At 38.1% G+C, this 27,911-nt stretch overlaps 2 protein-coding genes and 1 long non-coding RNA gene across 3 annotated transcripts; all 3 read left to right on the top strand.

Annotated features, from left to right (window-relative positions):
* Positions 1–1,626: 1,626 nt before the first annotated feature.
* On the top strand, positions 1,627–17,873 carry LOC109112719. Its single transcript, XM_042778322.1, has 19 exons — positions 1,627–1,958; positions 2,431–3,738; positions 3,877–4,039; positions 4,126–4,275; positions 4,605–4,765; positions 4,926–5,102; positions 5,284–5,425; positions 5,577–5,764; positions 6,398–6,538; positions 6,692–6,865; positions 7,557–7,754; positions 14,431–14,593; positions 14,809–14,958; positions 15,076–15,236; positions 15,325–15,501; positions 15,592–15,733; positions 15,830–16,017; positions 16,144–16,285; positions 16,697–17,873. Exons 2-19 carry the CDS (start codon positions 3,529–3,531, stop codon positions 16,870–16,872), a joined length of 3,003 nt encoding a protein of 1,000 aa, XP_042634256.1. The 5' UTR covers positions 1,627–1,958; positions 2,431–3,528; the 3' UTR covers positions 16,873–17,873.
* A 597-nt stretch (positions 17,874–18,470) lies between these two features.
* LOC122148973 (cytochrome P450 2J3-like) lies at positions 18,471–27,769 on the top strand. The gene is made up of 9 exons (XM_042777689.1): positions 18,471–18,800; positions 18,924–19,087; positions 19,243–19,392; positions 19,497–19,657; positions 19,742–19,918; positions 20,017–20,158; positions 20,255–20,442; positions 20,703–20,844; positions 27,467–27,769. The coding sequence occupies exons 1-9, from the start codon at positions 18,610–18,612 to the stop codon at positions 27,643–27,645; spliced, it is 1,494 nt and encodes a 497-aa protein (XP_042633623.1). The 5' UTR covers positions 18,471–18,609; the 3' UTR covers positions 27,646–27,769.
* Positions 24,596–25,591, top strand: LOC122148974. Its single transcript, XR_006162757.1, has 3 exons — positions 24,596–24,725; positions 24,871–24,972; positions 25,454–25,591. It is a non-coding gene; the product is annotated as an uncharacterized LOC122148974 (long non-coding RNA).
* Positions 27,770–27,911: the final 142 nt, after the last annotated feature.

Here is a 27,911-nt window from a genome sequence, read left to right on the forward strand (position 1 = left end):
AAATAGGTATTAGTATTAAAACATTGTGAAGATAAACCACCACTATAAAGCCTATTTAATGGTAAGATAAAGAACGAAAACTAACAAACTTGGTAGCAGATATTCTATCATAACAGATATCCATAAACATGCTACAAAAAAAAATGTGTGTATACTCTTACATGAGGACAAACACATACGGTAGGGAGCAGGAGTATATGTTAACCACATCTCTCCCTCTAAACTGGGTTCCTCTACTGGACATTTGGAGATGGTGAATTGCTGCAGCAGAGAGGTGAAGTATAAGAAGAGCTCCTGACGAGCCAGCTGCTCTCCCAAACACGCTCGCTAACCTATGAGCAGATGCCATCAGCTAAAGTTAAAATCATAATGTGGGATGGACAAAAATTATTCACTCATCCGAAGTCAATAAAAAATTATTAAATACAAGCATATAACTTTTTAGAAGTTATATATGATGATATGTTTGCACATTACCTGCTGAAAATGACATGAAGCCATCTCTCTTCCGAAACTGGCCATTTTCAGTCAGCAAGTGTCCTGGGTTAAAGGTGTGTGGGGTTTCCCATTCGTTAGCATCATGCAGGACTGAAGTTTATTGTAACAGAGGTGCCCTAATAAAGAGAAAATACAAACTTCACTGTTGTAGACAGGACTACACCCCTAAACAGAAAAGAATTTAATATAATTCATATCTTAGGAATGAAGTATCCTCTTAGTGTGGTGTCTTAGCTTTTTTTAGGGAATCCCAGTGGAAAAACATCTCCAAATCTTTGCACTTCATGCATAACAGCCTAAGTGTAGGGCATATAAACTCTGTCAGCCAAACAGTCCAATCACCCTGTCTATCTCTTCCTGGACCTTTCCTGAATAGGAATACAAATATTACTTGTATAATGTGTGTGTTTTTAGACTTGTTCATGGAAAGCTCCTGGACCTGATGCATTTCCAAGCTAACTTGCAGATGACATATAACCTGCATGCTTCAAAAGAAGAACAATGATTATTCCTGCATTAAAAATCAGTACTCACTTTGGATTTCTGGGAACTTGATCAATATAGGAATCCTTCCAGTTTTCTATTCATAAAACAAAGCATAAAATGATCCAGCTTTTAAAGTCAAAGCTTTCATATACAAATTGCAGGATCATGTTAAAGAAAACGGCACATTCTCTTTGTCAGAGAATGTCAGAGTACTGGATATCTGCAGTCTATAAATGCTTATGCTTGACTGGGAAACAGGGTCGTCGTTTTGAGCAAATTAACTCGCAGTGAAACCAGGCCCTGCCTTTCACACAGCGACTGCAGACCCCTCTCCATACTTAGGAGGCCCTGCTGAAAAAAAGTTAGGAAAGGAGAGGACATATTCCAGAAAGGAGGGAGAAACAGACCCTTATTACTACTACTCAGGGGCGGACTGGCCATCTGTGTGGTCTGGAGAATCACAGAACGGCCGGTGCTCCAGGACGGCCGGCGGGCCGGCCCACCACCTGCCACGCACGCAGTCATCACCTGTTTTTTCCCCCCACTAATCTGTTTCACACTCCAGTACTGTAGGTGGCAGCAATACACCTTTAAGTTGAATGCCAGCTGCACTGGCCGTGGCCGTCAAGTAAGGAGAAGAAGAAGTGGAAGAGTAGGAAGAAACCAACAGCAGAGACTAGATAGAAGAAGCATAGAAACAAACAAACAATATGCATAACGCGGCCGCGGGTAAAAAACGGAAAGAAAAGGGTGGAGCTGAGAAGGCGAGAGAAAAAAAAATTGCGGAATTTAGATACTGAAGCCGCTAAATGTCGCAAACTAACTGAAATAGCAGCACAGCCAGCAGCAGCACCTCGCAGTTAAATATTAGCAGCAGTTAAGAAGTGAGCCAGACAGCTATGCAGCAACATGCCACCAGTGATGATGATGAGGGACAGAAAGATGAGCTGGTTCCACAGGCAGATCCAGGACAAGTAAGTATGGAACATGAGAGGAGAAAGAGAGTTACTTGCTAGGGATGATGTTAGGAAGTGATATTCAGGTTGCTACATTTTTAATGATTACAGTAATTTAAAACAGCTAAACTTCAACATTTTAGCTGTAAAATGCCACATGCAGTAGCTAATATTAAGAAATATGTTGTGCTTGTACTTTTAAAAAAATGTTGGTAACGTTACAGTTAATGCTTACAAACTTTGAAGATTTTGAATACAGAAGTTACATTTGTAATGGTGTATTTTCATTTAGATGTGGTATTATTATTTGTGCAGTAAGATTAATTACTGCACAAATTAATTAAGATTATTAAGTAATAAATTCATTTTAAGACAGCATGGAATAGATTGTATAATATGCTGTTATAACAGCATATTATACAATCTATTCCATGCTATCTTGGAATAAAACCTGTTTTTTTTAAATACATTCCATCATTTGTTTATTCAGGTTGAGCTTAGACCAAGAGCAGAGAAAGACACCCCCTCCAGCTCAACATCTAGTCAACATGAGTGCTATTGCTATAATTTGGATGGTATATTATCATGAGCCACAATTAAAGTCTTGGGACACTCATGCCAGGTGTTATTGTTGTTATTTTCGCGTTTCCGCGCGCTGATTGCTTTGGGCCGGGGCCTAGTCAAAGTCCAGGGCCGTTTTTTAGTCCCAGTCCGTCCCTGCTACTACTATATCAGTATTTTGAACACATACATTTGTCAAGAGAATCTTTAATAACATGGGATAAATTAACATCTTACCTTGGATTTCATATACTTAATAATCATTTCCAATTTCAAAACAATGTTAAAGGGAGAATTTGATGAATTGTTACCATCAATCTAAAGGAAGGAGACCGCAGTGTCTCTTGTTCCCCACGTCACTAGCCATTTCATTTCGATTTTTTTATATTCGTTAAATAAATTCACTGATTCTACTTGTCTTTTTTGCAGGTTACACAGTTACACAAGAAGTGGTTGGCGACGTGATTGTTGTGTGTGCGCGTATGTTTTTTGTGTGTTTGTGAATGAGCCATTTAATCAAATAAACCGTTATTAAAAATTGCGCGCAGTTCATACATTTTTTATTTATTTGGTCAACCGCTAGAAATGAGTTACATCATGTTATTTCATTATTTCATGTCTCGTTCAGTACACCTCGCAGACTTGAAACATCTAATCTAGCTTCAGTGAAGGGGGCGGTAGTTCAGTAGATCCAGCCAATAAGATGCTCCTACACAGTTTGGACTAGAATGCTATTTGTTCGCGCTAGTGTCGGTCATTCAAAGCAGAAAATCGGTCATAAATTACATAAGGAAGATTCGGTGAATGGACTACTAGACGATTTGTTTACCTTAAAAAAAAAACCATTCAGAAACACCGATTCGTTCACGAACAGCTCTCTCTCCGCATATCAGCTGTTCGAAATGTTTATTGCAGGTTATTGCACGTTGTAGAAAACAAAAGTGAACCAGGAAGTAAACAAATTAAAGCCAAACTTTAAGCGTAGTCACGTTTCTCAGTGCAGAATAAAGGGGATACACGCGTGAAAATGGTCTTGGGGAATATTTTGTCGTCTTTAGCCTCAGTGCAGTGGACAGATGTAGGCACCGTATTACTGATGTTCTTCATCTTTCTGCTGATCTCATATCATCTGAGAAACAGAAAGCCTAGAAATTATCCCCCTGGACCAACACCTCTCCCCTTTATTGGGAATGTTTTCAACCTGGATGCTAAACAACCACATATTCATTTAACTAAGGTAACTCACAGCCTCTTATTGTTGTGGTTTCTGAGTCTGACAGCATAAAGTATTTCAAATGAGGCTTGATATCCTAATCTCTGTAACCCTGATTATTTTTCACTTTTTTCTTTTCTTATTTTTTATGTTGTCCTGCAGATGTCAGCCCAGTATGGCAACATTTTCAGCTTGCGTCTGGGAAGCTTAAACACTGTTGTTGTGAATACCTACAGCTTGGTTAAGAAAGCTCTCATTGATCATGCAAACATTTTCACAGGCCGCCCAACCAATGACGTGCTCAAAAGAATAATCAAGTGCCAAGGTATACATTAATGTTGGGAGAATAACTTTAAATGACATTCTACCATTCTCTAAATATCACATCTTTCATGTAATGTCTGGCAACAGGTGTAACTTTTAATAATGGCTACAGCTGGAAGCAACAGAGGCGCTTCACTCTTAGTACTCTTAAATACTTTGGCGTGGGAAAGAGGAGCCTGGAAGTCATCATCATGGAAGAGTACAAATTCCTTCACCAGACCATCATGGAAACCAATGGTAAATACAGTAGCAGCATTAATGTAATAATCAGAAGCAGAACCTGACTTATATTTAGGTTTAGCATGCTTTTTAGTTTGTTATTGTCAGATTCTGCATTATATACAGTGGTGTGATCTGATTTCTTATTTTTTTGCATGTTTGTCTCACTTTAATGTTTCAGTTTATCAAACAAATTTAAATATTAGTCAAAGATAACACAAGTGAACACAACATGCAGTTTTTAAATGAAGGTTTTTAACCACCGTTAACATCCAAAAAAAAAAAAAGAAAAGTAAAAATCTACTTTGAAACCGAAACCAGCTTCACCTGTCGTTGTATTTTATTAGGGCTGCCATTTGACCCTCATTACTTTATTAACAATGCTGTCTCCAACATCATCTGCAACATGGTATTTGGCAGGAGGTTTGAGTACACTGACCAAAGGTTTCTGAACATGCTCAGTCTGATGTCTAAAGCCCTTAAACTACAAACGTCTGTGTGGATACAGGTACTGATATGTTCATTCTTATGATGAGATGAAGAGATATAGTGGTCTGTCATAGGCACTCATAAATTGCCACTAAAGGTGCAACAAAATTCATTATGTGAAAACCAAACTGATCAAATTAGGTGCCCACCCAAGCTGACCTGCTACTTGTCCATTATAGCTTTACAGTGTTTTCCCTTATGTTATGGACCTCCTCCCGGGACCTCATAAAGACCTGTTTTCCTGCTTCCATCAAGTTTGTGCTTTTATTAAGGAAGAGGTGGACAAGCATTATGCAGACTGGGACCCCTCCTCACCCAGAGATTTTATAGACTGCTATCTTACTGAGATCCAGAAGGTACTATCTCTCTCTAACACAGCCTATGAAAATATGGCTTTTTATAAACACATTATGCTTTTTTTGCAAACAACATATTTGGTAAACATGTAGAAATATTCCACTCATTTAGTTTGAGTTTCCTTTATCCAACATGACTACCCTGCATATGCTAATTGTAATGTCTCTGTGTGCTTTATAGAGGAAAGATGATCTGGAAGCGGGATTTCATGAAGAGGGTCTGCAGTACGCTGTTCTTGATTTGTTTGTGGCAGGAACTGAGACCACATCTACCACTCTACTGTGGGCCTTTGTATACATGATGAAATACCCAGAAATCCAAGGTAAAATGCTCCAAATTACACATCAACTGTAAATTCAATTTGTCCATTTAAACGGTTCATAAGCCAGTTATACTGAATACTTTACTATGTTGTTATGTACTTACATTTGTTAAACACATTATGGAATTTTGACATTGAATATCATATTCAGAAAAGGTTCAGGAAGAAATAGACAAAGTAGTTGGACGGTCGCGTCGACCCAACATAGATGACAGACCCAGCATGCCATACACTGATGCTGTTATCCATGAGGTCCAGAGAATGGGAAATGTTGTGCCCCTTAGTGTACCAAGAATGACCAATGAAGACACAATATTGGAAAGTTATTATATTCCAAAGGTGAGATGAATGACAAAACTTAGTAAACTCACAATTCAGACTTTTTTTTTTCTCAGAATTGCGTGATATAAACTCAGAATTGCGAGTTATATAGTCAGAACTGCGAGATATAAAGTCACAGTTATAAAAGAGATAAAAACTCGCAATTCTGACTTTTTTCTCACAATTGCTAATTTGTATCTTGCAGTTCTGACTGGGGGGGGGGGCTGATATGTTCTCAGAATTGCAAATTTATATCTCACAATTCTGACTTTATTACTCGCAATTGCGAGTTTGTATCAAGAAATTCTGAGAAAAAAAAAATTGAATTGTGAGATTAAAAGTCGCAATTACCTTTTTTTTTTTTTTTATTTTTTTTTTCGGAAATGGGCTTCCAAACATCAGACACTTGTGTAATTTTAATGTATTTTATTTTATTTATACAACTTTTGGGTAATTGGTAGTAACACAGATCTTGTCTTGAAAATAGCCTCAGCTGCTGACATGCCATTGAAATTTGAGCTTACAAGCTACCTACCAACCAATCAAGTTTAAAAGTACATTATATGCAACATGGAATCTTTTATGTTAATCCTTAGATGATGTCCATATTTCATCATCTGATCATGTTTTTTTTTTTTTCATTTTACGTCAGGTACACAGATCATTCCTAACCTGACCTCAGTGCTCTTTGACCAGACCAAGTGGAAATCTCCATATTCATTTGACCCACAGAATTTTCTTAACGATCAAAGCAAGTTTGAAAAACCTGAAGCTTTTATTCCTTTCTCGGCAGGTGAGCAGGTTTATTTTTTCTTTCCTTTTTTTTTTTGTATAGGTAAATGTTTTATTACACACATACAGAAAATACTTCACAGTTGTGCATATATACACATTAAATCAGGAGATAATCTTGAGGCTTGTTTTGAGATTTCATTTCGTCCTCCCGGGAAACGATCTTGTCCAGGAGAATCGCTCGCCCGTATGGAGCTCTTTCTCTTCTTCACATCCTTTCTACATTCCTTCACTCTGTGTCCTCCAGGGGGAAAGCAAATAAGCTTGGACTTCAAATTTGGAATGACACTCTCCCCAAAGCCATTTAAAATAAGTTTCACTCCTCGTTGATTGTTTATACATTTTACACCAGTGCACAATATTTACAAGTGGAATTTTGCTGTTTTGTCAAAATTATCTATAACTATGTAAAACTGCAGCTTCTAGTAGATAAATAAAAGTGGGTAACCTTTAAAAAAAAAGTCTCTTATTTATCCCATGAAACCACACAATCATAACATCAAACAAACAACAAGCAAAAGTGAGAAAGCTAAACGAGGAAGTAAACCGGTAAGTAATAAAAAAAAAGTAAGAAATTGTTATTAAAATTGTAAGTAATATTATAAAATAATATAATAATACTTTTAAAAATCTGAATATCAATATTTTCCATGTAGAACATGTCCTTAAGTTGCACTTAACTATTTTGAAGTGAATTGGAATGTCTGCAAAGGTTTTGTGGATGAAAGTCACCGGAGGATGTGTAGGATACACTTGATGCATCTTTTAAAATACGCCCAATTGATGCCGCAAAATGAAGACTGCCTTTAAAGGATCCTCCAAACAAAAATAAATTCCATACAAAAGGAATTTATTTAGTTTAATGAGGAATCTCCTCCACTGACTATTCAATCAGAACGCAGTCACGTCTCTCTCTGACAACATTCTTTTGGCAGTAAGTTTTTGGGAGGTTTTTCCTGGAGTGGGAGGGTCTTGGGGGAGCTTTTGGGAATCTACGACCTAATCTGACAATACTGACCTGACCATGGATCTGCTGCGTCTTTACGAGTGGATCGATGTCAAGACTATTTTGTTATTTTTCTGTGTTTTTTTATTGGTGGCTGATTATATCAAACATAAAGCGCCGAAAAACTTTCCTCCTGGACCATGGTCTTTACCGATTATTGGAGACCTTCATCATATCGAGCACAACAAGATTCATCTTCAAGTGGCAAAGGTAAATACAACCTGTATTCTTGTTTGGATCTGTGACGGTATGCAATTCGAAACATCATCTTTGCGACCGATATAAACTTGGTTCAACGTTTGACATTTGTCAGAAATTCAGCCTCGGAAATCTTCAATATTGTTCTTTAACGATTTAGCACAATGACAAGAAACATACTGCGTTATAATTGTTTTCAAATGTAGAAGAGAACACACAATGTTTTTTTAATTTGTTTTAATCTATCGGTATTTTAACTGATTGACCATAATGTATAAGTGCAGGATAGGGGCCGTCTGCAAAGTGCAAAACGAAGAGCAAAAAGCCATAGTTCTTCCATCTAAATGCTTCACTTGTGAAATGTATATAAAAAAAATAAAATCTCAGATCTAAGGGGTGTGTCTTATTACTGGTTCATAAAAGAATATCTAGATGTTTGTTTTATTCATAGAACTACTGCTAGCTTTCAGTCACGTGACCGGCTCGAAGACTTGGAGGGCAAAACATCCATAGAACTGCAGCACAAGCCAATCAGTTTTCCATCTGTTTCACAGCCGCAAATATTTAGATCACCTCTCAAAAGAATTAAAAAAAGGTATGTGAACAAAATGCAAGTTTTGGCCACAGTCAATCACTGGCATAAAGTTGGCTGGACGCTGGACAATCGACATTCGCAAATCTAGGGACCGTCTCTAAAGTTACATGCGAAACTACTATACACTTCTCTAATGTCAATAGCATGCAAGGAGAATGACTAACAGTCATGAAAACAACTGTTAACTGTTCATCCAGGTGTCGACTATAATGCACACCTTTTATATTTTTTGATAACTATTAAAATAAACTGTAAATCATATGGAAAACAATTGCTACTTTTCATTACCGAATCTTAAACACAAATTTAAAGCTCAATAGCATTTGAACAGAATGACTCACATTCCTAAAGCATACTGTAAAGTGTTCATCTAGGTGTCAGCTATAATGCACACCTTTTATATTTTTCATAGTTAGTTAAATAAACTGTAAATCAAATGTAAAATAAAATTGCTACTTTTCATTACCGAATGGGCTCAAATGTAAAATATGCCATAATTTGAAGCTCAATAGCATGTAGAATGTAAAATATTGCTACTTTTCATTACCAAAACACTTAAAGTGCCTGAATATATTTAAAACAGTAATATTAAAAGATCAAATTCAGTATTCAACTATATTAATGATGCATAGCTTACATAGGCAAGCAGATGAGGTCGGAATATGAACGCAATCTGCTTAAAGGTTCAGTGATTTCCTTATAATGGTATCTCACTATGGGAAACGCCCCAGGTGGGATAGACTATGGAAGCACCAATTACACACCGTCTGTCCAAAGGACGGACCAATCACAGCTCATGACAAGGAGCCCACCCCCTCCCTATATATACTGTATGGCTGTGATCCTCAAAAACGGCATTCTTGTTCTCTTCCCCGTGAAGACTTTCCTTTTAGCACCTGTTCTGCGCTCTTTCAGTTCACAAACATATCGTCAAGGTAGACGTTGCCGAACGCAGAGAGTTGCGCGCACTGTTGTGTAATGCCGCCCAGGATCTTGGAAAGAAGGCTTCGGGTGGCTGCATCTTCTAAAGACCATCCGGTTCTATCTTCTGTCCCTCCTTCGACAAAGGGGGTCCATCCCTCTCCCCCACGGGATCTTTCTTTGTGGGGGGATATTATGGATTCAGAGTCTCCTGAGTTTACGGCGCTTTTTGACCAGCAGCTGCATGCGGAAGGTGATGAGGTGGAGGGAGACGAGGAGGAGGATGAGGAGATGTTAGCTCGCTTCCTCCGAGAGGAGCCGGATGATGAGGAAGATGATGCTATCCTGTATGCAGCACAAGCGTCCAGGCCCGTGAGTGCGTAAAGCGGCGATGTGGCGTCGACGGTGGTAGATTGTGACCTAGTGAAAGTTTGTAAGTCTGCGGCAGCTAAGCTTGGCATCGCTTGGCCTCTAACTCCTGGGGATCTGGGAGTTAAACGTGACATCTACGATGGGAAAAGGCTTCCTTCTCACCTTCCACCAGCGAAACAACTGCTTCCCAATTTGCCGCCGTGTGTAGCAGAGATGAAGCGGCCGTGGGACAAACCCTTTTCTCATCAAGGGATACTCGTCGCTCAATGTAAGTGAAATGGAAGGGCTTGGGCTCTCTAACCCTCCCACGGTCGAGCAGTCAGTGGCTGACCACCTGTATCCAAACAGGCGAACCACACTCCCTCATCTGCTAGTCCCTCCTTCCCTGGGAAAATGGAATGCTTCACCACTTCCATGTACCAAAAAATTTATAACATGCTTACTTTCATATAAAACATCTATTCTGCGCACATGAAATATCTCCGGTTTTCCTGTCAGAGCGAAGTATACGAATTTGTTACTCTTCCATTTGGGCTCAGCCTCGCTCCTTGCGTGTTCAGCAGGTACATAGAGCATTATCACCGCTGAGACACAAGGGGCTCAGAATATTTGCTTATCTGGATGATTATCTGTTATGCGCTCAGTCACGGAGTGGAACACAGAGATGCTCACGTCTCATCTAACGAGTCTGGGGTTCAGAATCAACTATGCCAAAAGCCAGCTGATTCCATCTCAGGAGATAGAGTATCTAAGCTTACGAATAGACTCTGTGGCATAACGTGTTATGCTCTCGGAAAGGAGGATAATGGCATTTTATTAGTGCCTGGCCCAGTTTCGCAAGGGAAATTTGGTATCCTTTAGGACCTGTCTCCGCCTTTTGGGCATGATGGCTACGTGGCTGTCTGTGGTCCCGCTAGGTTTGCTGAAAATGAGAGACTTCCAGTGATGGGTAGCAGCAAAATGTCTCTGTCCTCGTCGGCACCTCGCACAAAGAGTAAGAATACACGCGGAGTGCGTGATGGTTCTTTATCAGTGGAGAGATCCCTGTTTATTCCAGACAGGGTTTCCCTTGGGGGGCATGTCTCTGAGAAAAAGTAGTGACAACAGATGCATTTCTGTCGGGCTGGGGGGCTGTTTTTCAGGGCAGATCGGTAAATGATCGCTGGACACCCCAGCTTCGCAAACTTAACATAAATATGTTGGAGTTGATAGCAGTCTTTCTGGCCCTGAAACATTTCCACTGATTCTTGGAAGGGTTTCATGTTCTTGTCAGGACAGACAACACAATGATGGTGGCATATATCAATCGCCAAGGGGGAACGCATTCGTTACAATTGAGCAAACTGATTGTCTGGGGCGCAGCGCACTTCAGCTCACTGTGCGCGACGCACGTACCAAGAGTCCTGAATGTAGGGACGGATCTCATGTCAAGGGCCAACCCGTTATATGGAGAATGGGTGCTCCACCCACAGGTGGTGGATCAGGTTTAGGGAATGTATGGCAAGGCGGCCGTAGATCTCTTCGCCTCGCAGGCAAATGCAAAGTGTCTGCTGTATTTCTCTCTCAGGGACGAAAATGTGCCTTCGGGTGTGGATGTGCTGGCGCACCTGTGGCCGAACGTGTTGCTTTACGCATTTCCTCCGCTGAGTCTAATTTCTCCCACACTGGAAAGAGTAAGAGAAAACGGATTATCTCTCCTTCTGATAGCCCCTCATTGGTCGCGGAGGCTGTGGGTGGCAGAGATTGTCCAGCTCCTTCAGGGAGAGCCCTGGCCACTCCCGTTGCGCAGGGACCTGCTGTCGCAAGTGGGGGGCAGATTTTTCATCCACACCTGGAACGAGTCAAGCTTTGGGTCTGGCCCATGAATGGTTAAATTTATATGCTATCGGGCTTCCGCAGGAGGTTATAAACGCTATCCAGAGCGCTAGAGCTTCATCAACGCGCTCACTGTATGGTCTTAAATGGTGAGTGTTTGAGGACTCATAAAGGAGTTATTCCTTTTCAGTGCGCCGTTAGCTATGAACTTTGCTTTTTACAAAGCTTAATGAACAATGGGAGAGTGTTTTCTACTATTAAAGTTTACCTGGCTGCTATTTCAGCTTGTCATGTAGGCTTTGAGGGAGTCTCGTTTGGATGGCACCCTCTTATATGCCGTTTTATGAAACGGGTGAAGCGTTTCTAAGTATCTAAGCATCTGGTCCTGTCATGGGACTTGTCCATGGTTCTGAATGCCTTAACTCGGGCCCCATGTGACTCTTGGAGAGTGTTGATATTAAGCTCCTATCTCTGAAAACGGTCTTACTACTGGCTTTAGTCTCAGATAAGTGAGAGTGTGTGAGTTACATGCTTTTTTGGTTCGTCGGCATGTCTGGATATTAGTCCGGATGACAGCAAGGTTATGTTACTGCCTAACCAGGGTTTCGTTCCCAAAGTCAGTGATTCAGCTTATAACTGTTCTGCTTTGGAGTTGCGTGCCTTTTACCCCCCTCCTTTTTCTTCGGAGGAGGAGCAGAAATTACACATTTTGTGTCCTGTACAAGCATTATGCTATTATGTAAACAGGACACAATCGTTCAGGAAGAATGATCAGTTATTCGTTTCATGGGCCACTCAATGTAAGGGTAAACCGATCTCCTCACAGCGCCTTTCCCATTGGATGGTGGAGGCAATTGAATTGGCCTATACAACTATGGGTCTTCATTCCCCAGCTGGCTTAAGGCCTCATTCAACAAGGGGTGTGGCTACCTTGTGGGCATTGTTCAAGGGAATTTCGGTAGGAGATATTTGTGCAGCGGCAAGCTGGGCTTCCACTCATACATTTATCAGATTTTACCGTCTGGATGTCACTGCGCCTTCTATGGCTCATGCAGTTCTCAATGTTGGCTCTTTGGAGAATTGAAAGGTTATCTTTCGTTCTTGCCAGGTCTGTTCGGCGACTTCGGAAAACATGCATTTCGGGAGTTGGCTATATCATTCCCATAGTGCGATACCGAGCGATTGTTTGAAAGACAAACAAAGCGAGGTATCTCACCAAGCTTCCCTACTCGCATAACACGGGGGAAGAGCGAGCTTAGAATGTCGTTTTCGGGGATCACAGCCATATATACAGGGAGTGGTTGGGCTCCTTGTCATGAGCTGTGATTGGTCCATCCTTCGGACATATGTTGTGTAATTGGTGCTTCCATAGTCTATCACACCTGGGGCGTTTCCCATAGTGAGATACCTCACTCTGTTCTCAGAGAACCGGGGTTACACAAGTAACCTAATATTTTCTATGGGAAACAATATAGAGTGAAGCTTTGCACATTGTGTTTATATTCTGGGTTCATATGCTTGCCTGTACAAAATATACATAATCAAAAAGGTGTTTACTGAATTTCACTTTTTAATACCTACGTTTTACTACATTACCTCTTAATGCAAACTGCATAAAAATAACTGGCGGTCAGTGGAGCAATCCTTCGTTTTGCCCTTCAGGTGGGTGTTTCTATGAGTGTGTGACATCACGTGAAAACTATCAATAGCACAACAAAAGTTATTGAAATGGAACAATTGAGAAAAAGCTTGCAAAGCATTAAAGTGATTGTGCAGTTTACCGCCCCCTAGAGGAAGATATTGCACTTGTTTTGACCAAGTTTAACATTCTGAAGTTTAAATAAAATGATTTAGAATGCACACAGTTTGGTATGTAAACTTCAAGGGGTGTGTCTTGTTACTTGTTCAAAGAACAATATTTATAGCTATCTTTTACTATCATATGTTATTAATATATTTATTAATAGTAGCCTAATAATATAATCACCACTAACACATATTTTGTTTACAATATTTCTTATTCAAATTCAATTGGGCGTTATAAGTGATTGTCTTTATTTCTTTCAAAGACATTGGTGCACAAATTGCTCTTGTTTTGTTAATTGTAAAAAAAAAACATATGGAGGGAAAATAGGAGTCCTATGATGCGATTTCAAGTTTTCCTTTCTCTTTGGAGTGTTACAAACTCTTGGTGCATAAAGAAGATCTGTAAAGTTGCAAAGACTAAAGTTTCAAACCCAAACAGATATTCTCAAAAGTTAAGACTCATCCACGCCCTCCTAAAACGGCTTGTTTAAACACGCCCCCACATGTCTACGTCACAATGTGGGAAGATTTGCATAATACCGCCCAAATGTTCACGCAAAGAAAGAAGGCGTAACCTTTGATTGTCGCTGTTGCCGCCGGCCCCATGTTGTTTAGATGCTGTTTCATTGTCAAATCAACTACTCTGTTTAGCCTTCCAAAAGAAGACAAAACTAGAAATCAGTGGTTAAGATGTATATACAACACTGTTCCAGAACAGTTCAACCCAAATATTCAGATGTGTGCAGCACATTTTATGGAGGACTGTTTCCTGATCCTGGGAGAGAAGACTACAGTGCCGGCTGTTCTGACTCACAGTCTGGAAGTACATTTACATATGTAAAGGATTTGCCACTGATAATTCAAACACAAATTTTGAGCAGTGCAGAGTAGTGTTTTGTTTTTATACAGTCTATGGTAGCAACATTTCACACAAATAAACTGCGATGTGTGTTCAGTTGTACGCTCTAATGCTTTTCAGATAATCAATTTTTTATACAATTGTACTCATCCACTAAGAATTAATAGAATTTTTTCGCGGCTGAATATCTGTCTAATATTTAACGTCAACATCGAACTAACTTTATCTTTGCAAGGCCGGGGATCGAAGTGAACTGATATTCTGCAGTATTTAAACTACTTCTATAGTATATGAGTTCATTTTCAAATCATATTTTAAAGTTTGCAGAAAAATATGGAGACATTTTAAGCATTCGATTTCTCGGACCAAGAATTGTTATGTTGAATGGGTACAAAAGAGTGAAGGAGGTCTATTTACAACAAGGGGACAACCTCGCTGATCGACCCGTGTTGCCTATGATTTATGACATTGCCGAAGACAAAGGTCAGTCTTGTAAATAAAATTTAAAATAGTGAATGGTGGTTTCAATATAAACTGACAGCTGTGAATTCAAACTTACATTGAGGCATATGCCACTAGAGAAAAATAACCATTTAAGTGTTCTCTCCAAATAGGTTTTTCATAAAATTGCTCTGAGATCAGTACTTGTGGCAGTGAGTGAGAAATGGGAAGGTAATATTTAAATGTGTTGTGATCAGGTTTAATTGGTGCCAGTGGATATAAATGGAAGCATCAGAGGAGATTTGCACTCTCAACTCTTAGAAACTTTGGATTGGGAAAGAAAAGCCTGGAGCCGTCTATCCATCTTGAATGTTGCTTTCTGAATGAGACCATTTCAAATGAGAATGGTATGTATTTAAGTCTGTGAAATGGAAAGAACTGAAACTAACCTTGTTGTTCTACAAACATTTAGGATTGGAAGCACAATGTGATTTACTTTACAGTTATCCTAATAATATTTCCAGGTCGACCCTTTAACCCTCAAATCCTGCTGAACAACGCTGTCTCAAATGTGATCTGTGTGCTTGTGTTTGGTAATCGATTTGAGTACAGTGACAATGACTTCCAGAATCTGTTGAAGAACATTAATGAGGCTGTGTATCTGGATGGAAGCATCTGGGCTCAAGTAAACATTTTCATGTTTTAATACGTTAATTTTGCTCTCTTTAGCATCTTTGTTGCTCAGCTAAAGCCTTTTGTTCTTCTTTCTTTAGCTGTATAACATGTTCCCATGGCTCATGCGGCAACTGCCTGGACCACACAAAAAATCATTTGCTCTGTGGCAGAACGTGATTGACTTTGCTCGAGAGAAGGTGAATGCACACAGAGTGGATTATGATCCATCAAATCCTCGAGACTACATTGACTGCTTCCTTGCTGAGATGGAAAAAGTAAGACCCTTTCTTACGCAGGTGTCAGTAAGTGGAATGCTCTGGTTATAATGTGACTGAATTAAAATACCTCTCAATCTTGTTGTTTAGCTTGAAGACGACACAGCCGCTGGGTTTGATGTGGAGAACTTGTGCATCTGTGCTCTGGATCTGTTTGTAGCTGGAACTGAGACCACCTCCACTACTCTGTACTGGGGTCTTCTCTACATGATAAAATATCCTGAGATACAGGGTGAGAGCTTAGAAACTGCATTCATGTGCATATAAAATGTTGTATATACTTACACTCTTAGTTTTGTCTTGGATTGTCTCTACATTGTATTTTCAGTCAAAGTTCAGGAGGAGATTGATCGTGTTGTGGGAGGGTCACGGCAGCCATCTTTATCAGACAGAGACAACATGCCCTACACCAATGCTGTCATTCATGAGATACAGAGGATTGGAAATATTGCCCCATTAAATTTGCCCCGGGCTACTGTGGAAGACACTCAAATAGGAAAATACTCTATTCCAAAGGTATAGTAGGTGTAGAGAACTGTATATGTATGGACACTGGGACAGTTTAGACTGTCTGTGATTGACTGATAGATTAAAACAATCACCACAGGTCCTCCATAAACATTTTGATTCGTTCTGATTTAGGGTACAGCTGTGATTGGCAGTTTGACATCAGTGCTGTTTGATGAGTCTGAGTGGGAGACGCCTCACTCTTTTAACCCGGGTCACTTCCTGGATGCTGAGGGCAAATTCAGAAAGAGAGATGCCTTTTTACCTTTTTCTCTAGGTATAGAACTCAGCTTTCTAGTAATCAGCTGATATATTTTGACAGTTTCCAGTTTTGTTGCAAATAGTTGAATTTCCCATAGCCCTATAAAAAGTTACTCTTTTTGAGTGAAATGAATTATATGGAAGTCATTCTCAATGTAAAACATTATTCAGATTTTATATATGTTATATATGTTATTGTGACCTAACAAATATGACCTTGTTTTATGACAGTTGTGATTATTTCTTGCAATGTTCTTTTTCTATCACCATGGCTCTTTCAAGGGCTCAGTAGAAGCATGCTTTCATGGGAGATTTGCATATTGATATAAAAAAAAAAAATTCTTCCACACCGCAATATTTGATATTGGAATACACTTAGTTCCATATTTAATCCTATTCTGTATTTTCTCTTTGTTTCTAATTTAAGGAAAGAGAGTGTGTCCTGGGGAGCAACTGGCACGGATGGAGTTGTTCCTTTTTTTCTCCTCTCTGCTGCAGCGCTTCAATTTCTCTTCACCAGCAGGTGTAGAGCCCAGCATGGATTATAGACTGGGGACCACTCGATGTCCCCTACCATATAAGTTATGTGCAGTGCTACGCTAAGACAAGCAATTCACACAAATATGTGATCATCGATTGTTTGTGTTTATGAGACATGTACAGAGAGAATATGTATCCATTTATTTTTAAAAGGTTGTGGAAATTGGTGAATTGGCTCAGTGGGTAAAGATCAGGGCTGGGAATCCAGAGGTTTTTGATTCAAATCCCTAGATATGGGGATTTGTGAGCAACCAGCATTGTGCCCTTATCATCAGGTTATTCCAGGGGGATTGTTTGTTCACTAAAATGTAAATTAGATAAAGTATTTGATAAATTTGTGATGCAATGTATAATATTTTTATATTTTACAATGGACCTTAGTCAGGTTAGCGCCATATTTAATTATTGACAGGAATGAAAACAAAGCTGTGAGAAATAGAAGTACATGCATTCAGTGTATTGTACAACATACCGATTGTTCAGCTGATGAAAAAATAAATAGTAGACAAAAACTCCATAAAAGTTTTAAAGGTTGTGAGTTGTGAAAATTACAATATCTACAACCTGTATACAATGTGTAGCAAAGTAAAGACTGGAAGTCTATTCCTCACAGCCAAGTTTTCATCCATGTTAAATTCAATATGGCATCTAACCTGATTAACGTCTGAGTATAATTTGATATGATACCTGATCTGATCTCAGTAGTGGGCTTCCAATACGTATTTGACTTAGTTAAAATTACGTTATTTCATGCTTAAAACAAGAACAAATATGTCAACAGAACTGCCTTTGATTTACGATAATTTTTCAAAGCCCACTGGCAAATATCTGTTCTTGTTTCAGTCATAAACTCACATCATTTTAATCAATTCCACATAAAACAACAATTCTTATTTTGTCATTTTGCTTTTCAAGTTAACATATCTTGATTACTTGTACGTTATACATTACTTTTTTTCCTTTTGTTTTTTGTAAAATGAATTAGATCATAATGGAGATATGTTAGACATTGTACTTTCAGACTTTTGTTTTGCTAATAAACTCATTTTTACATTTAAGGACTATATTGATGTAATGTGTCCCTTTCCATGTATTCCTTTATTTATTTACTTGGCCTTAAAAAGGTCTTTAAAAGTCTTAAATTTACCATCATCAAACCTGCAGAAACCCTGAAATAATAATAATAGGAAATAAAATGGTATAATTAATAGCTAATATCTTGTTTAAACAACACAAACGAGATTTTGTCATTTCTTTATAAATTATATAAGTGATCATTAAGAAAACAAATTATTTGTTCAGAGTAAGCTGAGTCTCTCCCAAAAGCACCATATCTATCTATCTATCTATCTATCTATCTATCTATATATATATATTATCACTAATATACATTTTGGAAAGATGACAATATTGAAAAAAACATAAATATGTCATTAATATCTATAAAATTATTAAATTGGCCAATTTTGCTTAAAGGAATGGTAGCAGAAATTATTAAACAACTGATTAAAATACAACAGACATGAAATATTCTAGTACTTCATGTCCTCCATAACTTTGCTGCTCTGACCCTTCTTGGCACTGAGTGTAAAAGTTCATGACAAATTATCTTATCTGTCCTGTTCATACGACGTTATATTGCGTAATGACGTTTCAGAACGTGAAATTGTGCCAAGATGGTCCAAGGACACCAAAATCAGACAACGCAACGAGTAGATCATGTTAACTGTGTTAATTATAAATTAGTACTTACTAAATTCACATATTGAACCTTAACAATCCAAAAAAAAAATAGCCACCATGGACCTGCTGCATCTTTACGAATGGATCGATATAAAGACTACTTTGTTATTTGTTTGTGTGTTTTTATTCCTGAGTGATTATATCAGAAATAAAGCGCCGAAGAACTTTCCTCCTGGACCCTGGTCTTTACCGATTATTGGAGACCTTCATCATATCGATCACAAGAAGGTTCATCTTCAGTTGGCAAAGGTAAATACAATTTGTTTTCTTGTTTGAATGTGTAAACGGTCATTTGAAACAAAGTGTACTGAAATTCAACAGTATTTAAACTAGTTTTGTAGTGCATGTGTTTATTTTCAAACCATATATTTATTTGCAGAAAAATACGGAGACGTTTTAAGCATCCGATTTTTCGGACTAAGAATTGTTGTGTTGAGCGGGTACAAACGAGTGAAGGAAGTGTATGTACAACAAGGCGAAAACCTTGTAGATCGACCCATGTTACCTATGATTTACGACATCTTTGGAGACAAAGGTCAGTTTTGGAAAATCAAATTACTGAATTGGTAGTTTCAATTTAATAAGAGAGAATATGAAAAACTTAAATGTTCTCTCCAAATACTGAAATCAGTATACTGAACAAAGAGAAGTAGGAAATGGGAAAGTCTTATTTAAATGTGTTGTAAACAGGTTTAGGTAGCTCCAGTGGATATAAATGGAAGCATCAGAGGAGATTTGCACTCTCAACTCTTAGAAACTTTGGATTGGGAAAGAAAAGCCTGGAGCCGTCTATCCATCTTGAATGTCGCTTTCTGAAAGAGACCATTTCAAATAAGAATGGTATGTACAGAGATACATGGAATTTAAAGAACTGACTAACCTTGTTATTCTATTAACACAAGCATGGTGTGATTACGTCATAGTTATCATGGTAACATTTCCAGGTCGACCCTTTAACCCTCAAATCCTGCTGAACAACGCTGTCTCAAATGTGATCTGTGTGCTTGTGTTTGGTAATCGATTTGAGTACAGTGACAATGACTTCCAGGATCTGTTGAAGAGCATTAATGAGGCTGTGTATCTGGAAGGAAGCGTCAGTGTTCAAGTAAACATTTTCAGCATTTTAAATTAAATTTTCATCTCTTTGGCATCTTCACAGCTCGTCTGCTTCTTGTTCTTCTTTCTTTAGCTGTATAACATGTTCCCATGGCTCATGCGGCTAGTGCCTGGACCACACAAAAAAATGTTTGCTCAGTGGCAGAAGGTGATTGACTTTGTTCGAGAGAAGGTGAATGCACACAGAGTGGATTATGATCCATCGAATCCTCGAGACTACATTGACTGCTTCCTTGCTGAGATGGACAAAGTAAGATTCTTTCTTAGGCAGGTGTCAGTAAGTGGAATGCTCTGGTTATAATAATGTATGGCTATTGAATTGAAATATCTCTCAATCATGTTGTTTAGCTTAAAGACGACACAGCCGCTGGGTTTGATGTGGAGAACTTGTGCATCTGTGCTCTGGATCTGTTTGTAGCTGGAAGTGAGACCACCTCCACTACTCTGTACTGGGGTCTTCTCTACATGATAAAATATCCTGAGATACAGGGTGAGAGCTTAGAAACTGCATTCATGTGCACGTAAAATGTTGTATATACTCACACTCTTAGTTTTGTCTTGTACTGTCTCTACATTGTATTTTCAGCCAAAGTTCAGGAGGAGATTGATTGTGTTGTGGGAGGGTCACGGCAGCCATCTTTATCAGACAGAGACAACATGCCCTACACCAATGCTGTCATTCATGAGATACAGAGGAGTGGAAATATTGTCCCATTAAATTTGCCCCGGGCTACTGTGGAAGACACTCTGATAGGAAAATATTCTATTCCAAAGGTACAATAGAACTAGTAGGTGTAGACCACTGAATGTCTTTTACTCAAATACAACACAACTCCATGTAAGGTTCTAGTAGAACGGTTCCCAACCACATTCCTGGAGCTATGCAAGAACTGGATAAGCTGGTTTATGTGTGTTTAATTAGTGTGGAAGCTATATAGCAGGATTGGACACTGCTGATTTAAACTGTCTGACTGATTAATATACTAAAGCTGGTACATAGCTACTCATCCTTTATGAAAATTTTTATTCTTTAGGGTACAGCTGTGATTGGCAGTTTGACATCAGTGCTGTTTGATGAGTCTGAGTGGGAGACGCCTCATTCTTTTAACCCGGGTCACTTTCTGGATGCTGAGGGCAAATTCAGAAAGAGAGTTGCCTTTTTACCTTTTTCTCTAGGTACAGAAAAACTCTGCTTTCACACCACAATATTGGAATACAGTTATTTCCCATTTACTTTGTAGAACTGCAAGGCATATACAAGGTACTTTTCTCTACTTTCTATTTTCAGGGAAAGAGAGTGTGTCCTGGGGAGCAACTGGCACGGATGGAGTTGTTCCTTTTTTTCTCCTCTCTGCTGCAGTGCTTCACTTTCTCTTCACCAGCGGGTGTAGAACCTAGCATGGATTACAAACTGGGAACCACTCGATGTCCCCAACCGTATAAATTATGTGCACTGTCACGTTCAGACAAGTTATTCACACAAATATGTGTTTGCGTATTGCTTGTGCCTCCGATGCTTGTGCCTCTGTACAGTATATATGTACCATATATGATTTGATAAAGTAATAGAATTTATTCTAATTTACTTTGGATATGGAATAATTTGGTGTATTTTGAATTATTGTGTCTCTGTTGAGAAAATGTAGTCTTTATATTCCTTTAATTTCAACATACAGAATTGTCAAAATTAGAGCAGTGCTCCCCAACATTGTTCCTGAAGTAGCTTCAACAGTGCACATTTTAGATGCACTTTAAAAACTTTTATCTGGCACACTCATTTTATGTCTACTAACTAGCTGATGAGTTGTTTGATTATAGAGTCATTATTCACTTTGTGTGGTGTATAGATAACTACTCCAAAATCAGGGTTGTGATTCTCTTCTATAGGCTATGCCCATAAAATAAGGATATTACTTAGTAATGCTGGCTTTCACACCATAAAGTACTGATTATAAAATAAACCAGAATCTGAGTCTGTGCTAAAATTGTGCAAGACGGCAAGGCCATTTCAGTTAACTCGCTTTACAGGCAGTAAACCTGACCAACAATCCAGGAAATGTCAGTCATGGACCTGTGGCACCTTTATGAGTGGATCGATATCATTTTGATATTTTCATGTGTGTTTCTATTGCTGAGTGATTATTTCAGAAATAATGCGCTGAAAAAAATTCCTCCTGGACCATGGTCTTTACCTATTATTGAACACCGTCATATCGATCACAAGAAGATTCATCTTCAGTTTTTAAAGGTAAACATTCCGGCTGCCACCTGTCCCTTAAAATATGGAATCGTCCCGTATTTTAAGGTAAAATGATGCGTCCCGTATCGAAACAATTTTACAAAGGTAAGCTGAATCAACAAAGTATTTTGCGGTGTTTATAATGCTAATTTCATAAGAAATTAGAGAAGCTCATCTTGTCTTGTTTAGCCCTATTCGGATTGTTTCTCAGGGGGACGTGATTTTTACCATTTCACGTACAGGGTGCGGGTGATTTTAATGCCGTCCGAATCCAGGATGTCGGTGTTTTTCTCAGACCACCCCCCTAAAAATCCAGGCCAAATTCGCCTACCTACTGTTTTTTGACAAACACCAAGGTCATGTCGTGATTTAATTGCCGTCCGAATCCAAATCTCTGAGTTTACTAGAAGAAATCGATTCAAAATTCAGTGTTTAAACTCTTTTTGAGCACCCGAACACCATAGGCTACTTCGGTGTAATGTGCATAAATATTTATTTCTGAAATGCTGGAAAGGATTTAAAAGAACATACTTCATAACTGCTCCACCACAGCATGGGAGCAGAAAGAGAAGAAAAGTACATAAACATTCGAAATGGGTCTTTATTATGGCCGCAGCAGGTATACAATTTTTAAATGTGTATTATTATAAACAGATTTTTTTTTTTAAATATTTGCATAAAAAAAAAAAAAAAAAAAAAAAAAAAAAAAAAAACATATTATGGTATTTTTATGCTTTAGTAGAGTCAAGAACATACAGCACCTTTAATGTTAAAACTGCCTCTCTTTACTGGAGGTAGAAAAGCTTTCATTCTCCATTCCTCTCTAATGGTACTCTAAAAGGATGGATAAATTATTTAAAGTGTATATACATTGTAGGCCTATAGATTACTTTGTTTATTTGAATAAATCTAGATGTACACATATACATTGTTTTATGAAAAGCTGTATGGACCCTGCAGCCTTGCACTCGCAAATCTAGGGACCGTCTCTAAAGTTACATGCGAAACTACTATACACTTCTCTAACGTCAATAGCATGCAAGGAGAATGACTAACAGTCATGAAAACAACTGTTAAACTGTTCATCCAGGTGTCAACTATAATGCACACCTTTTATATTTTTTGATAATTATTAAAATAAACTGTAAATCGAATGTAAAATATTGCTAATTTTCATTACCGAATGGGCTCAAAATTAAAAATATGCCCATAATTTGAAGCTCAAATAGCATTTGAACAGAATGACTCACATTCATAAAACATACTGTAAATTGTTAATTTGGGTGTCAGATGTAATGCACACCATTTATATTTTTCATAATTATTCAAATAAATTATAAATCATATGTAAAATATTTTTATTTTTCATTACCGAATGGGCTCAAATGTAAAATATGCCATAATTTGAAGCTCAATAGCATTTGAACAGAATGACTCACTTTCATAAAACATACTGTAAATTGTTCATCTAGGTGTCAGCTATAATGCACACCTTTCATATTGTTTCATAAGTATTCAAATAAACTGTAAATCATATGTAAAAATATTGCTACTTTTCATTACTGAATGCACTTAAATACAAATTTAAAGCTCAATAGCATTTGAACAGAATGACTTACATTCATAAAACATACTGTAAAGTGTTCATCTATGGTGTCATCTATAATGCAACAACATTCATATTTTTCATAATTATTCAAATAAAATGTAAATCATACGTAAAATATTGCTACTTTTCATTACCGAATGGGTTTGAAATGAAAATATGCCATATTAGGCAATATTACATATGATTTACAGTTTATTTGAATAATTATAATAAAATATGAAAGGTGTGCATTATATCTTACACCTAGATGAACACTTTACAGTATGTTTTATGAAAGTGAGTCATTCTGTTCAAATGCTATTGAGCTTTAAATTTGTATTTCAAGTGCATTCAGTAATGAAAAAGTAGCAATATTTTACATTTGATTTACAGTTTATTTGATTAATTATGAAAAATATGAATGGTGTGCATTATAGTTGACACTAGATGAACACTTTACAGTTATGTTTTATGAATGTGAGTCATTCTGTTCAAATGCTATTGAGCTTTTTTTTATTGATTATTTTAATTTTGTGTAAATTATTTATTGAGATTTAGATTTTTTCTTTATATGATTTACAGTTTATTTTAATAATTATGAAAAATATAAAAGGTGTGCATTATAGCTGACACCTAGATAAACACTTACAGTATGTTTTATGAATGTGAGTCATTCTGTGTCAAATGCTATTGAGCTTCAAATTATGGCATATTTTAATTTTGAGCCCATTCGGTAATGAAAATTTTAAATATTTTACATTTGATTTACAGAATTTATTTGATTGATTATGAAAAATTTAAAAGTTGTGCATTATAGTTGACACCTAGGATGAACACTTTACAGTATGTTTTATGAATGTGAGTAATTCTGTTCAAATGCTATTGAGCTTCAAATTATGGCATATTTTAATTTTGAGCCCATTCGGTAATGAAAATTAGCAATATTTTACTTTTGATTTACAGTTTATTTTAATAATTATCAAAAAATATAAAAGGTATGCATTATAGTTGACACCTGGATGAACAGTTAACAGTTGTTTTCATGACTGTTAGTCATTCTCCTTGCATGCTATTGACGTTAGAGAAGTGTATAGTAGTTTCGCATGTAACTTTAGAGACGGTCCCTAGATTTGCGAATATCGAACGTCCAACGTCAAGCCAACTTTATGCCAGCCCCACACGCACGTCTTGGATTTCTTGGGTTGGTTACCGTATTTAAATTACGAACAGGTAGGTCCCTACTTATACCTGTTCGCACTCTAATTCAAAGACGTGTCCAGTCCATGGAGCAGTTGCACTTTTTACGAGTGGATCGATATCAAGGAGTATTTTGATATTTCGTGTGAGGTTTTTATTGCTGAGTGATGTATTTCAGAAACAAAGCGCCGAAGAACTTTCCTCCTGGACCATGGTCGTTTGCCGATATAGGAGACATTCATCACATCGACATAGTAGGATTCATCTTCAGTTCTCAGAGGTAAATACAATACAGCTATAATAACTGAATAAATACGGAAAATGCAAAGTAGTGGGTTAGGTGACTGCAAACAGCGTTAAACTAGTCGAAAATTACTGACGAAAATTACGCTTTGTATAACTACGACACGGCGAAAAGAAACTTCTTTTCATGAGCGTATTGCCAAAACGATATACGTGTAACTCGGGTTGTTACCTTTTTTTATACAGTCTGTGGTTGTGACGCAGAGCCGTAAGAATATTCTTATGTTCTCCCGCGGCTTATGTTATTGCCAATAATGAACTTTAGTCGGTAGCTCTGGGGAACAGGCTGCCGTCGTAACAGCTACGTAATGGGAATAATATCCTAAACATGTCAATTAATCAGTTTGAATTTTGAATAAAGCATTATTTGTTAATTAAGTTAATAATAGATAATTCGTTAGTATGCTGATTATATATAATTTCTGGGTAGCTCCCGCTCTGACAATCGTATTTTACAGTTTGCAGAAAAATATGGCAAGATTTTCAGCCTTAGAATTCTTGGACCAAGAATTGTTGTGTTGGATGGATATAAACTCGTGAAGGAGGTGTATTTACAACAAGGGGACAACCTCGCTGATCGACCCTTGTTACCTTTATTTTATGATATCATTGGAGACAAAGGTACAGTCTTATCTGAATGTTCAACGGGTAATTTAACATTTTCAACCGTTAATGATCAGTAATCAATTACTGTAAAGGGTCTGTTTGGTGATCAGGGTTTAATTGCTGCCAGTGGGTAGAAGTGGAAACTAAAAGCAACAGAGACCGATTTGCAACATCTCAACTCTTCGAAAAACCCGCGGATTGGGAACGAAAACGCCTGGGAGCCATCCATCGCAGATCTTGAATGTTGCTTTTCTGAATTGAGGCCATTTCAAATGAGCAAGGGTTTGACCTGTTGAGGTTTGCTTTTGCTAAGATAAAAGCCTGAACAATTGGCAGTATTTTTGAACATCAGAACGTGGTGATTTAACCCTAGGGTTTTCAGGCTTGTAGATGGGCTCGGACCCGGTTACTGTACACACTCGGTGACATTATCCCTGAATGAGATACAACGCTGTGATCAAATGGGATGTCTGTGTGCTTGTGGTCGTGTGGTAACGATTTTTGAGTACTCAGTTGCAAATGGACTTCCCCCAGGTACTCTGTGTGCAGGAATATCAGTGGAGGCTGTGGTATCCGGAAGGAAGGCGTCTGTGCTCAAGTTCAACAGTTTTTAAATTTTAAACCATTTTTACATGTTAACTTTGTTCTCTTTCACTGCTCGCTGCTGTTTTCTTGTTCTTCTTTCTTTAGCTGTATAACATGTTCCCATGGCTCTTGCGTTGTGCTAGAGTGCCGGGACCACACAAGAAAGTTCTTATTACCTTTGGCACGAAGGTGATTGACTTCGTTCGATCCGAGAAGGTGACCTCCTTATCTGGCACAACAGAGTGGACCTTTAGCGATCCATCGAATCCTCGCGAGACTACATGGTACTGTTCTTCCTTGCTGAGATGGACAAAAGTAAGACTCTTTCTTAGGCATTCGTGTCAGTAAGTGGAGATGCTCTGGTTATAATAATGTATGGCTATTGAATTGAAAATACCTCTAAAATCATGCTGTTTAGCTTGAAGACGGACACAAGCCTTGGGTTTGATGTGGAGAAACTTGTGCATCTGCTAACTATGGATCTGTTGTAGCGGGAACTGAGACCACCTCCACTACTCTGTACTGGGGTCTTCTCTCTTACATGATAAAATATCCTGAGATGCCAGGGTGAGAATGCTTTAGAAACTGCGATTCATGTGCATATCAAATGTTGTATATACTCACACTCCTTTAGATTTGTCTTGGACTGCGTCTCTACATTGTATTTTCAGCCCAAAGTTCAAGGAGGAGATTGATCGATGTTGTGGGAGGGTCACAACAGCCATCGTTTATCAGACAGAGACAACATGCCCTACACCAATGCTGTCATTCATGAGATACAGAGGATTGGAAATATTGTCCCAGTCAAATTTGGAACCCACCCTCACGGGCTACTGTGGAAGACACTCAGATAGGGACGAAAATACTCTATTTCCAAAGGTTGGCCTATTAGTGATGTTTAATGCACATAAGATGTCAATTTAGAGCATGTTGCATTTTGTAATTGACCATTAGTGTTAGAACATAAGTTTAATGCATAGTAAGAGTAATAAATGAGTCTTTTGCAGGGCACAATAGTGACCGGCTATTTGACATCAGTGGCTCGTTTGACATGACAGTCCCGAAGTGGGAGACCCCTACTCTTTTAACCCGGGTCACTTCCTGGATGTTGAGGGCAAATTCAGGAGAAGAGATGCATTTTTATACGCTTTTTCTCTAGGTACAGAATAACTTGTTTCCTTGAAAATAAATACAACGATATATGTTAACAAGTTCTTTACAAGCCCTATAAAAAGAAAACCCAATAATGATTCACCCATATTTTTTTTCTGATTTTTCAGGAAAGAGAGTGTGGTCCTGGGGAAGTAAACTGGCACGGATGGAGCTGTTCCTCTTTTTCTCCTCTCTGCTGCAGCGCTTCACTTTCTCTTCACCAGCCGGTGTGGAGCCCAGCTTGAATTTTAAACTGGGGGCCACTCACTGTCCCCAACCATATGCATTATGTGCAGTGCCACGCTAAAACACATATAATTTTGTACATTTCAGTAATTAAAAAAAAAAAAAAATGTTTATAAAAAAAGATGAGTGATGCATTTTTTAGTTAGTTGGTTGGAATGTAGACTGGCCGATTGGTTGGGTTCTATTGGTAATTGGTGGTTTTACAAAGTATAAGTACAAAAAATATTTATAAATAAATACACTGGAAAATTATCATCGAACATTGTTACATGGGCAAACAAAATAAATCTATTAAAGTCTTAAAATGACTGAAAATCAGGTTCTATA

Source organism: Cyprinus carpio, chromosome A20 (genome assembly GCF_018340385.1).
Source record: "Cyprinus carpio isolate SPL01 chromosome A20, ASM1834038v1, whole genome shotgun sequence".
In the NCBI taxonomy this organism is placed as follows: Eukaryota; Metazoa; Chordata; class Actinopteri; order Cypriniformes; family Cyprinidae; genus Cyprinus; species Cyprinus carpio.